At 36.8% G+C, this 16869-nt stretch overlaps 2 protein-coding genes across 8 annotated transcripts in view; one reads left to right on the top strand and one right to left on the bottom strand.

Annotated features, from left to right (window-relative positions):
• The window catches only part of LOC120624987, a 39095-nt gene that overhangs the window by 14091 nt on the left and 8135 nt on the right, over positions 1–16869 (top strand). For 3 of the 7 annotated variants that reach the window (XM_039891876.1, XM_039891873.1, XM_039891874.1), the window contains exons 4-13: positions 2739–2926; positions 3627–3698; positions 4422–4507; positions 5431–5531; positions 6306–6450; positions 12077–12179; positions 12956–13037; positions 14191–14284; positions 14975–15406; positions 16243–16739. In XM_039891876.1, coding sequence (XP_039747810.1) covers positions 2739–2926; positions 3627–3698; positions 4422–4507; positions 5431–5531; positions 6306–6450; positions 12077–12179; positions 12956–13037; positions 14191–14284; positions 14975–15406; positions 16243–16739 — 1800 coding nt within the window. Of the gene's footprint in view, positions 1–1051; positions 1161–2738; positions 2927–3626; positions 3699–4421; positions 4508–5430; positions 5532–6305; positions 6451–12076; positions 12180–12955; positions 13038–14190; positions 14285–14974; positions 15407–16242; positions 16740–16869 lie in introns of those variants that run through there. The other 4 variants (XM_039891879.1, XM_039891878.1, XM_039891875.1 and 1 more) reach the window with 4 other exon arrangements.
• On the bottom strand, positions 7106–9360 carry LOC120624989 (coiled-coil domain-containing protein 113-like). The gene is made up of 2 exons (XM_039891880.1): positions 9236–9360; positions 7106–8282 (listed from the first exon to the last, which is right to left on the bottom strand). The coding sequence occupies exons 1-2, from the start codon at positions 9341–9343 to the stop codon at positions 7155–7157; spliced, it is 1236 nt and encodes a 411-aa protein (XP_039747814.1). The 5' UTR covers positions 9344–9360; the 3' UTR covers positions 7106–7154.

The raw sequence follows: 16869 nt of genomic DNA, 5'->3' as shown, positions 1-16869 counted from the left end.
AGAGAACCAATCCACCGAACACATTTTTGCGTTATTTATATAATATAATTGTAACAGTAACAGTTAATAAAGTCACTTTTTTACTAACGTACTTTTTTATTAACGTACTACTCAAAACACTACATGGATTGGGCTATTTGCCATAAAGGTAGATACTATACTGTCGGCGTCGAATGTAAAAAATACATTTATACAATATTGTGGTTTGTAATTTGTATGACAATCTAACTTGCATTACCGACACAATTGGTAAAAGCTAACTAGTATGGTCAAATCACACTTTTAATATAAAATGCAAAAGAATACCACTTATCCCATAAATTCTAGACTGTATTCAAACCTTTGTATTATGTTTAGCTAATCATGATTGCGCGATTTTATTTGACAAAGCAGGTACCTACGTCACATAACAATCGTAAAAACATAACTATATAAAAGTAGAATAGTGAATACACAAAATCCATAAACATAAATTCCTCTAAAGGAACCTTTCTACCTGTGCACCATAAAGAACCTACTGATTCTGCGCGAATCTCTGCCTTTGTAATACATAACCTAGTTTACAGGCAGAATTGCATCAAATACGTAGCCAAATATCACGCCATTGTTCAAATAATACACGTAAAGTAATAAATATAGTTATAATATGTTGTGTTTAATTCAGTTGTTTGTGATTATTGTGAAATTGCAGTGTGTTTAATTCAAAAATGTCTTGTTTAGGAGTAAAAATACATCGCGTTAGGCTATGGGCATTATCTAAAACAAAAGGAATTATATTCTCTTAAATAATAAAATACTGCTTTTTCTTAAATGTATTTTATGAAGTTAAATTGGGAAACATAAATATTGTTGTCTTAAAGGGTCATTGTTCTCGCTGTATAAATATCGATTTTGTGGAAATGGCGCGCATTTCAAATGTTATAGTAACTGTGCTTACGTTATTTTTGATTAATATCACTAAAATTAGTTTCAATAGCGTGCAAAAGTAATGTGATTTTTCTTAAATGGTAAACATTTGTTAAAATCGAAGTTCGCTTTTTAAAATATCGTAATGCAATCCAGTGATGTCATGCAAGTGCTTCAATATCAAGTATCGACTCCGCAATCTACTATCGCAGCTGATGTTGGACAACACTATGTTCCCCCACCGCCGTATTTTGGTATACATGTTTTTAAAATTGGAATCTATTTTAAATGCGAATACCTTTGCCTTTTCCCTATGGGAAAGAATGGAGAAGAAAAATGTAATGCAAATTTTATCAATTTTTATAACTTTTTATTTGAAAACTATTTTTTGCTTATTTTTGTAACGATTTATGGCAAATATCAAAAACGGTATCGCCATAATATAAAAAAAAACATAATTATAAACAAAGTAATTATCTCATTTTAACAAGAGCCACGACTTTATATTCACGTTTTAATTTATTGTGTTAATTTATATTAGTAATTTAGTAATAGTCGTGTGAAAAGCGCAAATTAAAACAGAACAATAGACTAATTCATAAATTTTGCGAAAGTGTGGGAACGTATTTTTTGTATTCCGTTCCAGTAGTAGTTTTAGTTCTATTTTTGGGAGCTCTCTCTGTACCATCGGGTCTAGTGGTTTAGATGCAAAAATTTACTACTTAACACTTACAAACAATTTGCAACCTAATGCCGAAAAATATTTACTAAATAAAAAAAATTTAGTATCGGGAGCCCGAAGTTTGGAAATTTGTGCTGTCCGCCACCGTGCTTCTGAGAGCACGTTAAGCGGTCCGTTCTAGTTATTATCAAATCAAAACAATATAAAATACGCAGGAGCAGCTCTAAATCCTCCATTTCTTTGAGGCAGAAGGCCTGTGCCCTTTAAAACTAATTAATTCGGCTGAAAAAGCTCGATGCGGTCGAATATTTTTTTTTCACCCAAATAACAGCTATTTATTAGTATTTTCAAAGTACGGAAAGTTTGGAGCGTGTACTTAACAACATAATTCTGGCTCAAGCAAAAGAACTCCTGTCGAACTGTCAGAACGTTTTACACGATATGGGTCCACCGAGGATCTTCGGGTGTATGACACACAACGGTATACCAAGGCTTTTGACTTTATCTCATATGAAAGTCTTTTAAGCAGGCATTCAGCTTACGGGATAGCCAACAGCCTTTGCAACTGTACATCGGATTTCCTGAGTCGCCGAGCATTTAGTCTTAGATAGCTATCTAAGACTATCATCTGAACCTATACAGTGAAGACATGGGTGCCCTATGCACTTAAGAAACCGTTGTAGTAGAGCATTTTGTAACAGAGTTTGTCCGGGGAAGTACTATCGCCATGTTTATTTTTGCGCTAAGCAGCATTATTGCAAAACTGTAAAAGAAAAGTGTAAAGAAAACTGTGTTCTGGACTGAGGGGTGTGGTTGCTGGTTTAGTAACAGGCAAATAAGGCTTAACACCTACGCCTCGTTGGTGGCCCCAGGGCGGCATGTTGCGGGACTTCTTCCTTGCATGCCCTGCGAAGTGTTACTCTGTTTATAGGCGATTGCATCCAGTTGCCATCAGGTGGGCAATCTGCTCGGAAATATTCATACTAATATTATAAAAGCGGACAAAGCACGTGGGCCACAGCAACAGTTATAGTAGCGCAGATATTAACTATGTATATAATTAAAAACCCAAAGGTGCGCGAGTGGCTCTTTTTTTGTTCATTGATACTTTTAGCAACATTCAAATATATTCTGTTCATTCATTCCACAGCATCAGTCGGCTGCAGCGGCAACGAGACATCATGCCGCCGCCGCAAATACGCGTGGTGGTGTTGCGGTTGCGGTGCGCTGTCCGCTGCATTGGGGGGCCTGCTTGCCGCCCAGCACATCCTGTTACGGGCCTACACGGCCTCCCCGCACCACCTTGAGACAGTGCCGGCCGCAGTGCCAGCCGCAATGGTCAGTACTTGACTGATCCTACCTGACCTTGACTACCCTGACACGTTACACATGTCACAGGTGGATAATCTCGTTAAAGACAGAATCACAGCCAATAAGATAGTTCAATGTTGGAAAATACAATACAATCGACAGAAGAACATCGGAGTAAAATCGATCTTATTAACGCTTATGCTTTAAAGCCATGTAGGCTTTGTCTGCACGTTTGTCTGCGCTTTTGATAGAATGAACGTTTATAAAACATCAGAAGTACAGGATTTGCGACTCTAAACTGACCATTAGGTCGATTTTACTTTAGCGATACAGAGTTTGATATGCGAAAACGACTCCACTATTGCGAGCAAGCAAATCTTGCACTAAGGCTATATATATAGCATAGGATCAATAAATATTAGAAAAGATGGAACTATTTCAAAAAGCATAAGCCAGTGGCAGAAAAGACTATCGAAAAAGGTAAGACAATGTCGGAAAGGACGGGACTATTTCGAAAAAAAGGACCATGTTGAACACTACAGTTTTTGATACAACATATCTTATATCGATATCGATTATCTATGTATATATGAATAATATTTCTGGTTGATAAAGCCGCTTTTGCATGCTTAGATTTATTAGGTACAATTTCCAGTTCTTATGCGCCTTTTATGTATTGCGCTCAATAAGGTATTTTTATTCCTCTCAAATGCACATTTTGTTTCAGTTGGTGCTGACCGGAGTATGTATTATGAGTCTCGCTCGTCGCCGGAACAGATACAGCTATATGGTAAGAAAAGTATGTTCCCAAACATATATTAGGCATGTACCTTTTCCCTATGTCTTGCTGGCTTGCCGTATGTCTGTAGTTCTACAGTCTTATACATTTCACGGTATAATAGTTTCTGAAAACCAAGTTTAAAACTATTAACTGTTAATTAATTATCATCGTCATCAAAAAAGCTATCAACGTCCACAGCTGGACATAGGTCATTGGTAGGGTGTTAGAAACTCCACGGTTTTGTGCCGTTTGTATCCAGCGGCTCTCTGTGACTCGTTTAAGCCAACGCTGCATTTAGCGTGTGCTCGTAATTACAGCACCTTGGGACACCAACTTCCATCGGTTTTGAGCCATTTGCCCCACCGATTTCCGCTTCAGCTTTGCGTTTCTGAGCTATCTCGATAGCACTGATTATTTACAGATTTACTGTTCATTTTATCACGTAGAGATACTCCAAGCAGCTGTCTTTATTTCCCGTTAAATTGACCACATTCGTATTAGGCTCCGAGTATGCGACCACGTTTTAATTAAACATGCCTGGATTAAAATCTCCCGTATAATCAAAAAATATAACGCCTATTGTGTTGCGGGGAACCGCTAGTTAGTAAATGAAGGGCTTAAAAAGTGAGAATTATCAGCTAACATGCACCCATCTTGAAATAACCTATGGACAAATTAATAAAGTTGTTTGTTTTTATAACTTGGTTTACAGATTTACCAAAAACCTTGGCATATTTTCAGATCAAAGTGGTTGGTGCTTGCTGCCTCGTTTGCGCCTTGACTTGCGTTCTAGTAACTATCACGACCACCGTCATACACATGAACAAGTGAGTATTCATCATCATTATTATGATCGCCATTATCATATTTATGTTATTAATATGCAGTATAAATAGTGTGGGTGACTACATTAAGCCTTGTGGAACGCCAGTATTCATGGCTTTAGGCTCGGAGACTTTCGGCAGCGACTTTGATGCTTCGCCCATTTAAAAGCTTGCGACACTAGAATCTTTTCCAGAAGTCCTTAATTTCGTTGGAAGTGGCCTACTCCTATTAAAAACCTCTGCATGTATCATGGTAACCGCATTTTCTCTATAATAATAAGCCTCTGACGTGCGGAGTTAACGAGATTATTTTCCGCTGATTGATGCTAAATAAATCAACTTTAAGACTTGTTTGCTATAAACCGCGAAAACTAGACAAATCTGCAGAGTGGTTGTGCATCATTAAGTCATTATCTACTGAGGGTACACAAGACCGAAACGTGGTGTGATGTGAAACGTTGAAGACGTTAAAAATTGCACCATGCAGATTTTACTGCTTTTCGCGGATTATAGCAAATTAAGCTTATATTCATAGCTTTAGCCAGAGTTCGAGATCCAGTACACACTCCCAATCGCAGGTTAATCATAGTCCAAAATGGTAGCCGAGGCATCATTTGTTGAACTCTGATCTTGCTTCGCCTTACTCTTAGAGTAGATTAGACTCAGCTACGACGTACGCAGGCTTCTCTACAAATAAAAATATATTATATATTAAAAATATGAAATTGATCTATACACGGAAATCGTAAAGAGAGGGAATGCTCCAGAATCATTTTGATTCATGAATAATTCAGGAATGTTTTCTTAAGTACGTTCTTTGAATATGTTTGTTGTAGGTTCATGAACTTTAATCACCTATCAATAAGGTTCTTTATAACAGTATTGCTAACTTTGGTCACATATGAACTCAGTTTTAACTCTTCCAGATTGCAGACACTGAAGTTTTGCGATTACACTAAGCTCACAAGAACTTGTACCTGTTACTCGATGCCCACAGAATCACAACACAGCGGATCAGATGACGATGGTAAGTGGAAAGTGTCCTCTTCTTAAAATACAACGTGTAAATGATAACCGAAATAATACTTCAGAAGCTTTAGAGGTACATTATTTACTGTCTCTGAGACCAATCTGTGAAAGTCTTTTTGAGTAAACCATTGCCATAGTTTTTATTGAAATAAATCGGATGCAGCCCTAACATCACATGCGAAAGTAAAATGAAGTGACTCCTGTCACTTGGTTTCGACGCGAAATCGCACCGGAACACTAAATCGCTTAGCGGCACGTCTTTATCGGTAGGGTGGTAACTAGCCACGGCCAATGCCTCCCACTAGACCAGACCAGAGAAAAATCAGAAATCAAACGAACAGAAGATCGACGTTATCTATGATAGCTTACGTCCTGAGGCATATTACATATGTTTATTCTTTCTCTCGTGATCCGGATAAAGTTGGATAGAAGCGGGCGTTACATTGCGAAATCCATGATATATTATGAAAATTAAGCTTAATTTGCTATAGTCCGCGAAAAGCAGGAGAATCTGTATAGTTTTATTTATAATTTCAAAACGCAACAGTTATTCATTGTAAAGTTCCGGAGCGAATCGTGCGTAGAGTGTACCCTCTACATCCTTGCCGAAGATCTGTTTGGTGTGGAGTATAAGGATTGAAGAAATTATAAATTACACCATACAGATTCTCCTACTTTTCGCGGACTATACCAAATTAAGCCTAATTTACAACTTTATCCGGATCAACTCCTTACCAACTAGCCATGTATGCTAAAGGCGCCGGTGTTGCAGGGGTCCGCTGCGCTTTCGAAGGCGTGACGGACTGTGGCGTGGTGCACGGGGCCCTCTACTGGTGCTTGCGCGGAGTGTTTGCGCTGTCCGTCAGCGCAGTGCTCGTGTGCATCTTCAGCTGTATGCTTGCCTACCAGCTTCTGAGGTGAGGTTTACAGGTGTGGTACAAGCACACTTGTTTTTTTATTTGATGACTAGCGTCCGAGTGGGTTCATAAACACTGGACTAGAATGGCTGTCCCTTGTACCTAAATGCTCGTGAGAAAAGGCAAGCTTTTATGTTACTCCGATGAAAAAAGAGACATCTGCCATAATGAATTCCGATTTTTTTTTTGTAATGTGTAATCGAAAAAGTTTTGTTTTAATAAATAAATAGTAAAAATAATAATAATCAAAAAAAAAAACATCATAAAAAAAATGCTTGTTTTAGGCACTTGTTGTATAATCTTCTTTAGTTTTATACGAATGTACAAACAACAAAAGGTACTTTTATTATAAATTTGAAACGAAAAAATTAACAATTTAAAAAAAAGTTATTAAATTAAACTACGTTTGTTACGTTTGTTTATCTCAGCAACTGCACTAAACTTAATACATACTGAAGATAGATGTTGGATACTTATTACCTCGGTCTCAGGTTCACAGCTTAAACGATCTTGGCTACATTTTAAATTTCGATAGCTTGCACACTGTATACAAATATTAAACTGGATTAAAGGTTTCAAGAGATTTAAAAAGAGAAAATAGTATACGAGTTTGCAAATAATAGCGAGTTTATTTTATTTAGCAGATTCTATTACACATATGCAATATAAACAAACAAATGAATAGTAGAGTAATTCAAATAGTTTTACTGTCCATTTATAAATAAAGATTTCAATTTTTTATGTAGTGATGCCAGCGCAATCTGTTGGATGTGTAATCTATTTTCCAACAGTTTGACACTGTGTTTCAAATCAGCGACTTCAGATTTCACGCTAACATAATCCATAATATCTGGCACTTCATATGCTAACCTCACCTTTTTAACATCGTCCAACCTTTGAGCTAAACTGTCCGATTGTATTTTAATGACATGTCTCTCTTTATCTAACTCCACCGTTTTTAAGTATTTCTCTTTAATTGAATTCAGTATATTCGACAAATATCCATTTTGCTCCATCATTGCTTTCTTATGCACCGTTAAATTAAGATTAGCATCACCTGTCATCTTCTTTAACTCACTCAGTTGTTGTAATTTATAATCAATTGTTTCTAAACATTCTTTATTCTCAATTTTGAGTTTGTCAAAATCAACGGCACGTAAATTATCACTTAATTCGGCTTTAACTTTAATCTGACCTTTGAGATTGCTGTATTGGGAATTCAAAGTGCTTGTTCGAAGTCTGAATTTGCCGATGTGGCTATCAGCTATTTTGACCCATTCAGTCATGAATCTTATCCAAATCTCTGCTGGGATTCTCTGAGCAATTTTATCCCACCCCTCAACTACCACCTCTTGATGAAACATCTCTGAAGCCTTTTTGATATGCGTTTCTTTTATTCCGATTTCTTCTAACTGAGCTTTCAAAAGTGCATGTTGTTTAGCCGCCTTTTGCCTAGCTTTTTCTAGATTGCTTATCAAAATTTCCATTTCTGTGGACACAAGTTCGGAACGTTCAAGAACGTTGATCCGAGGACCAGTGCCAAATATTACAGTGCCACTGACTTTGCCGGACGACTCGACTCGACGCGTGGATACTCTGGAGGGACTGGTTAACATTCTCGAGGGGCTCATAAGGGATTCTAGGCCATATCTTGACGCTTGGGACTTGACAAAACTTCCAACGTTCAAGGAAGAGTTGCTTTGGAGTTTTGTGGCGTAGTCCAAGGCCTGTTGTATGCCGTGCATCAAAGCTGGGTCCAACCTCATGATTACGCGTTCAAATATTTCGTTCTCTAGAGAGAGTATCTTTATTTGTTGTTTAATATCGTTTACCTGTAACAACCACAAAAGAAAGTTAAAGAAAAACAAAAAACTGGACTGCTTGGTTTCAAAAATGTTTCCATCTAAGAATACAGTGACGTACTTTAAAACAAGGAATGGTCATAAATTAGTGTCATCTGCATATCGTCTGCGAAAGGTACAGAAGTCATTTGTGGGATTTAGTATACGCTTTTATAATATGATTCCTAATAATAAGGTAATTTTGGACCTACCAATGGCATAAATTTAAAGAATATGTTAAAACACATTTATTTACAGCGAGGTTACTAAACAATTATCGAATTTCTTAATGACAAGGTTGCTTGGAAGCATCCGGCTCCGCTTTCATCCGAGATAGAAAAATGAATGTTAAAATGTAAAATGTAAATTGTTTATTTTGAAAAAGAGCAACTGCTGATTTCCTTGCCGGCTTCTTTTCGGTAGGATCTGCCTTCCGAACCGGTGGTAGAGTCTAAACAAACAGACAGACTTGACGTTTCAAAAGTGCTTATATTAGGCCTAATTGAAATAAATGAATTTTGAATATGAAATAAATTAAATTGAAGCGTCTGTTTGAATTTCGAAATATCTATATTCTTAAAGACTTAACATCGTTTCATCATTTAAAAGGGTAAGAAAAGCTCTGTCTGTCTGTTTTAGCAGTCTTTGGATATAAGGATAAAGGATTAGACAGGGGTTGAAATTTGTGAGAGACCTTTGTTATTTAAGTAAAGCGTCATTTAAATCAATTGCTAGCATAGTTCTTGAGAAACTTTAAAGGCCATTTACTCACGCTGCGACCGTAAACAAATAAGCAACAAGAAAAAAAACACACCTGGCCAAAACTCCGATTGGTTCGTCAATTATTACTATAACGTATTGTATGTATTGTAACGTATTGTATGCGGACAAACTCGCTAGGAACCGCTAGTTGTTAAATATACAAATTTGCTTGAATTTTTCACCTGCTTAATAAGTTCAGCGTCCGTGAACTCTTCGATGTAGTTCATCAAATGGCTCTCCGATCTTGAATGGGGACTCGTACTGCTTCTGTACCCGTGAGAGTGAGACATTTTTAAAATAAACGACATCAAAATATTTTGTATATTAATAAAAGCAGACACGTCAAATAATTATAATGAGGCTTCAAAGATGTCAAAGGCAAAGAATTAACGAACAAAGAAGTTACAAACACTACTTGGATATAAAAAATGGTTATTTTTGTATTTTATGTTTGCATATTTTAATAACACAAAAAGACAAACTTTTTACTTTATTATGAAAAGAACTAAAAAAATAAGATTAAAATATTTAGAAAAAATATATGCATTTCATATATAAAAATTCAGCTTTCCAAAAAGTAGTTAACGGATTAACTTGAAATTCGTGCCAAATGCTCGTCTTTAGAACAAGAGATTTTAATGAATATACTATAAATATAGTTCAATATCACTCAGCGGGCAATGAAGAAATATATGTTCGGAATATCTTAAATTGATGAAGAAATTAAGTGCTACGTAGAAGAAACCAGAGTAACCGACAATTCAACGAGTTGCGAAGCTAAAGTAGCAATGGGATGAAGATGCAAACAAAAAAGATATCTACTAACACCATTCCCAAAGAGGATACAAATACTCGAAAGATGAAATAAAACACTGAATATCACTTCTGTTTCACTATTGGCTAAAATACAGTTTTAGCTTGAGTACCACTAATTGAGCCAATACCAGTAACTCTTACAGATCGCAACGCAATAACCCTCACAATAACCACAATTCATATTTTACCACTTTCCTCTTACCGTCAAAAATGATCTTCTATATACCTTATGGGTTTGCATATAAGATCTATATTTCCAAGTTTTTTATTTGTCTGGTTACTTTTAGTTAGTTTATGAAGTTAACAAGAACAGTCGTCACGGCAACCGTTTAAAATAGATTTTCGTGTTCCGCAAAGTATGTATTCGGATGACCTCGTTAGCCGTGACCTGAATGTTACGACCTGGCATGTGACCTATAAATTTGAGTAAACTTCCCCTAATACGACATTGAGTTATAAGTATTAATAGAGAAGACTTTTTCTGTCCCCAGCTCTCTGTTAAAAATTGATGGGTCGCTTCCCGGTTTATCATTATTCTGTTATTCTGTTTGTTATCATAATTCTGTTAAGTCTGTTATTTCTTAGTTCATCCAATTTAACTCATAAAATTCAATCGGTGGTTTATACTTCAGTCTTCCTTAAAACTTCTTTAAACTATAACGGTAAAGGAAACATCGTGACGTAGGTATCAGCATGCCAGAAATAACCTGTATATACAACGTGTAAATAAAAAACCGAAATAATACTTCAGAGGCTTTAGAGGTACATTATTAACTGTTTCTAAAACTTATCTGTGAAACCGAAACGCTAATAGTTTTTGGGCCATACTTTGTACTGAAAGAAATCAGATACAGCCCTAACAGCACATGCAAAAGTAAAATCAAGTGACTCCTGTCTCTTTATTAGGTACGCGTTTTGTAGCGTAGGTACTATGCACGTGTCAGTCTTTTATCTTCAATAGGGTTGTCATAAGTAAACACTTAGAATGTTTTGAATTGATTGGTATGGAAAAATAAATATGCTTCCTATGATTTAATATTGTTATTCCCCATTAAATATACTTATACACTCTTTAATAGTATTTTCGTAGTTAACCAATACCAATAAATAAGGAATATTTAAGAACAAAATATCTAAGATGCTATAGTCTTATGCTATAGCTGGCCCATTCGTCATTAAAGTATCCATGTTTCGTGAGTAATTAAGTGTCTTTCGGTTAAAGTGTTTTTTTGACATTGTGTATTTCATAGTAAAGCAGAATTTTTATATTTATTTCGTTTAAGTCGTTTTATGGATGCACTCTTTAAAACCTTTGGACTTCATCGGTAGGCAAGTTTTTTTTTGTAGTTATAAGCTTACTAAGATACATTCTGGTTTAAGATATTTATTGTTCCATAAAGGAATTTCCACTTAAATGTAACTTACAGGCTAATATACAAAAAGAGGGTAATTATATAAAATTGCATCTTCGAGCGCACAATAAATAAATTTTAAATTGTAAGTGGGTAGCTTTGAAGCACCATCGCATAAAATCATATCGGCCAACTGCTGACGCGAGCCGCGGCTATGTCACTGCATAGGTAACATGGATTCATCCACAACTAGATGTGACAACTGAAACTGCTACTTGGTTATTTAGTTTGGTAATTAATTTCTTTATTTCTTAGATAGAAAATAAGTTTTCTTTTTAAAATGTAAAGTTTAAGTTTTATTCTGAAAATGGTATTTTAGTAATTTTTTGAAGGTGTGTATATTTTTGCACTCTTTAAGATTTTTAGGTAGTTTATTATATAATTCAGTACTTTCAAAAGTAATGTTTCGTTTCCCATAATCAGTTCTCGGTTGGCGTAGGATTACATTGCCTGATACTTGCCCCTATTTTTAAAAGCTTTTATTTTACTCACATTGTTTATATACTAATATTTTGTTGCGGTATTCTTCAACCGATCTAGTTGAAGATTTGCTTATATATTTTTCATGACAATGCATGGCAATACAATACGTAGCCAAGTGAGAGTCAAAAAGATTACAGAGCTTTTGAGCTCATCCGGGGTTGCTATGCTAATTTCTGCCGCAAAGCTGCTGTGTTGCAATGCTGTGTTCCGGTCAAAAAGGACTTTAATTGCTGGCACATGTGGCTTAATAAAGCAGAATAAAGAAAGCTTGCTTCTAAATTGGTTTGATAACAATTATTAATTTGTTTACAGTCACGAACGTAAGAAGATGTACTGGGAACAGCTAGAGTTGCGTTGCAGGTCTTTGTACCGACCACCCAGCGGACAACCCGCCGCTACTGGGAGACCTGTGCAGGTATTTACTGCCCTTAATTTAGATTAACCTCACCCTACCGAATAATTGGGGCAATACTATCTACTACTACGAATACAAAACTTCAAGTTTATACTTAGTTTAGATCAAATTATGCTTCTTGTTATAGAGCAGCTTTTGAGTCTCTTGCTGGCTTCTTCTCTGTAGAATCTGCCTTCCGAACCCGCGGTAGAATCACTATTAACAGACATACGTGACGTTTCAAAAGTGCTTATAATATACATAAATAAATTTTGAATTTTGTATCCTAATAATAGGATCTTTCCCAAAAATATCCTTACGCATGAAAACATAGGGCTCCGGCTCGATGCATGCGATACGTAAGTTCATTAATCCAATTAACCAAAAAAAAAAAAGCTTCGGCTCAGTTTGTTGTTGGCTCTTCTTAGACGGCGCTTTTGGAAACCATCTACCTATAGTTTTAATTTAACCAATGTAAGTATCACAATCAACTAACTAACATTAATAGTAATACGTATATTATAATATATGAACGCTTCATAAGTTTCATGTGATAGGGCTACATAAATATTTATTTTTACATTTCATTATTCGTAGCATAGCTATACATTTTGCAGTGGTGCCACACATTATGTATGGAAAGGGCATCAAAAGTTAACTGAAAAACAATATTTCATAGATAGATTATATTAACAATTCTTAAACATCTTCAAAAAAATCATCCATGTTCAAAAAGTCGTTAAGATGAATTAATATGGTTAAATATATAAAGAATTTTTTTTTTACAATTGTTTCAGTCCAACTGCAGTTGTTGTGCACAGTGTCACACTGCTCAACCAGCCTGGGATTTCAGCCTCCAACACAGATTCTGGGCACCTGGTAAGAGAGTTCTGGACAGATATGAAATTGTGTTTTTTTTTGCCCATATGTGTCTCATAATAATTGTTTTCCAACACGCGTATTCGTGATTTTATATATTACTAGCTGTTGCCCGCGACTTCGTCTGCGTTTGATTTTGTTTTTAGATGTGGCGTTAAATTTAGTTGTAGATCTAAAAAAAATTAAAGTATTTAGTATAGCTAAGCCTTAAATGAGTCCGCTGAGGAGTTTTGTCCTCTATCTCCAACCACAGTATGGGCAAAATTTAACACATATTGTAACCTCTATAGTAAAAAAAATATTATTTAAATCGGTTATTATTTATCGGAATTATGGTGTAAAATCATCAAACACTTTCATCCCCTCTCCCTAAGTAGCCGAGCTTAATGTCGGCATAAAAAGTATTTTATATTACATATAACACTTCCAAGAATATGTGTACAAAGTTTCATGAGGATCGGTTTAGCAGTTTTTGCGTGAAAGCGTAACAAACAAACTTACATTGACATTTATAATATTAGTAGGGATAGGGATGTAAGTCTAGAAGTACGGAACCCTAGTGTCTATGTGTGTACTAGTCTATGTGGACGCAAAACAATAATAACAGCTAAGCAGATTCTTTATTTTCAGAATTAAAATATCATTTTTACTACCCATATTTCGTCTGTGCCAACAAATTGAAATTCTATGCCTACATAACAAACTTCTAAAACTTCTTAAGTACTGTTAAGATCAATGATTAATTAAATTTTGGGAATCCATCTTCTTTGCACCAAGTTTACATCCTCTTTGTTTAAAATTATCCCACATATATAATCTACACGTAGGATGTAGTAGTAGGAAAAATAAAAATCTAATCTCATCCTACTCATGCACCGAGGGTTCCATACTTTATAACAAAAAGTTTTACATTGTGCGATAGTTAACAAACATACGTAATAATAAAAATTTTGCAAATCGTTATGCGATTAATTAATGAAATAATGTTTTTTTTAATTACCTTAAGGTATCGTTTTCAATTTATACTTTTTGTTCTGGAATACGGAACTGTCGGTGCACGAGTATGAATCGTACTTGGCCAGGTTAAATAATGGGAACCATTCACCCATCTGTTCACCTAGCTTATACTAAACTATACTGCAATCTTCTACAGGTCGTATTGGAAACCTATATTCTCCAAACCCCGGCACTGGCAGGAAGACTTCTCCTTGGAGCTGGTTTCCTTGGCCCAGGGGAAATAGTCAGAAGTATGTATCTTTTAATTAATATTTATCAGATATAGCAATATCCTATTGCCTATTGGTACAATTCGGTCTCCCTTTCGGAGTACTGAGCTAGATCTGTCTAGCAATTAAACATCGCTTATTTTAACGATTAAGGAAAACAAGCAAGCGGTGATAGTCTAACGGTTAAGACCATGGCTTCCATTTCAGGGGAGAATGAGTTTGGTCTCCAGCATGCACCTGTACTCATAGTTACGTATTTTAACAAACTGTGCCAAGCTCTAACTAAGCATCATCATCATTATATTAACCCAATACCACCATTACCTTGACGACGCGAGAACGGTTTAGGCCGTAATCCACAACGCTGGCCTAATGCGGATTGGTGAACTAAGCAATATCAACCCATTACCAACCCACGACACGGCACGGTTCTCCTTCCACAACGCTGGCTCTGTGCTGATTGGTGGATTCCACACATCTTTTAGAACGTTATGGAGAACAACTCTCAGGCATCCAGGTTTTGTTACGATGTTTTCATTCATCATTGAAGCAAGTGATATTTAATTGCTTAAAACAAAAGATATCAATGAAAAAACTAAAAATAAGTGCAATTTTTATCATATAATTAAAACGAGCAAACATGTTAAATGAACCATTTTTTTTGCCATAGACGACCAGTTAACAGAAATATAAAAATGTAAAAAAGCATAGTACATTTCTCCACAGTTCCCGATGCAGAATGAGCGGCGTACCCCAGTCAGGGGACAGCGCTTACGGCTTCTGCGAGAACGAGCCTAATCAAAATCCGTCACAGCAATACGACGAACGGACCTACCCAGCGAACTTTAATCAATTCCGCGCCCAAAACCCGCAGAATTTTGCCCAAAGCTCAGCAAACTTCAGCCAAAACCCACAAAATTTTACCCCAGCTAACTTCCAGCAGAGTACGGCTAGCTATCAACAGAATCCGGGGACATTCGGGCCTAGTCAGTTTGCCCAGGGTTCTGCTTTCGGGCAAGGGACGAGTTTCAGCCAGGCTGGTTACCAGGAAGGTTATGGGGAAGCCAGTGGTAGTTTCGATGCTCAGACCGGAGTTTGGGGTCCTCCGCCACCTTATAGCCCTCAAGGGAGGAGTGGTAGTAGGTGAGTTTACCTTTTAAAATATTTAAGCTGCCTCTGAAAAAATACCTATTCCTCAAACATGCATTTTTATTTGAGCACTGTCTTTTCTAGATAAATAAAAACTGCTGTTCTGGCCAAATACATGCGAGCAGTGGCTAAAAAGTTGTATGGAAATCGATATCTATCGTGGATTAGCAGTCAAAAAAAAATTACATAGTTAATATCTGTCGAGTCATTTAACTTTTTAACGTCATTTAACTCGATCATTTACTTCGAAACATAACATGGCAAGGAGGTTTTAATTAAATTTCGAAGTGGCTCGCAAATAGAAAGCAGTTTATTGTAAAAAATAAAAACAAATGAACAATTTAATGCCTGAAAAAATATTTTACGTTCCGAAGCCTGTCACATACCAGCAACCAACCCTTTAAACTGGAGCATAGATTTGCGACAGTGCTCTTTAGCGGCAGAAATAAGCATCGTGGTAGTACTCCCCGGACGAGCTTTGTCACAAAAAAACTTATTATTTTTGGCAAAATTAGTTCAAGTGTGGTTACGAAGATCAGTACACAGTTGTCACCACCCCTCTTTACATAGCGGAGCCCTATTAAAGCCCCTCTTAATGGAACATAACGGAGAGCGGGCAGCAGCGTCCTCTGTGCTACTACTACCATCCACTGTAATCGCCAACCCGCCTACCCAACGTGGTGATTATAGGCACATCCTCCAGTTGGGAGAGGCCTTTGGTCCAGCAGTGAACTGTAATAGGCTGTTGATGATAATGATGAGTTCAAGTGAAGACATATTTGGGGAAATTACTAAGCCTTTCCCATTCCTAACTAATTTTCTCTTTCCAGACACCACCTCCACCATCAAGATCCAGCAGCGGCGACGCTCTTGCACCACCACCATATCGACCACCGCAACATGCACGACCACATGCAACCGCACACATGCACGCGCAACTATCTCATACAACCCGAACTATCCCGTATCCCGGACGGAACTAGAATAAACCCGGAACTAGCAAGAATAAACCCGGAATTAGATCGTATCAATCCGGAGCTGACTTTGATGAATGCGGAATTAACTCGTCTAAACCCGGAACTTGCTCGAATAAATCCGGAACTGGCTCGGATAAATCCGGAATTGGCCCACATGTATCCGAACGACCCGAATGAAATCGCCCGGTTGCAGGAAATGGTCAGCATGGGTCCGGAGAGGTTCAACACGCTGAGAGGTCATTTGGTTCCGTACAGGGGCTGTCAGAGATCCTTGGGAATGAGTTCAGGGAACCTTCATTGTAGGGAAGAGGTTGCTATAGAGTGTTTGCATCAGAAAAGTGCTAGTAAAGGTTAGTCCAATGCTATAGTTAATTCATATTAAGAAAATAGTGAGTTATCGTTGTCAAGCCACGCCCCTCAACCAATCAGGAAGCCGAACAATATAATGTCAAGTTCACGGTGCTTTGAAATGAAATTGTT

This window comes from Pararge aegeria, chromosome 7 (genome assembly GCF_905163445.1).
Source record: "Pararge aegeria chromosome 7, ilParAegt1.1, whole genome shotgun sequence".
Lineage (NCBI taxonomy): Eukaryota > Metazoa > Arthropoda > Insecta > Lepidoptera > Nymphalidae > Pararge > Pararge aegeria.
Note: the sequence above shows the minus strand (reverse complement) of the source record. Positions and strands in the feature narration are given on the sequence as shown.

Excerpts from the sequence above, each read along its gene's own strand:
- LOC120624989 (XM_039891880.1), bottom strand. The coding sequence starts at position 9,343 with ATGTCTCACTCTCACGGGTACAGAAGCAGTACGAGTCCCCATTCAAGA. Across the intron at positions 8,283-9,235 it reads ACGCTGAACTTATTAAGCAG|GTAAACGATATTAAACAACA; the intron begins GTGAAAAATTCA and ends TGGTTGTTACAG.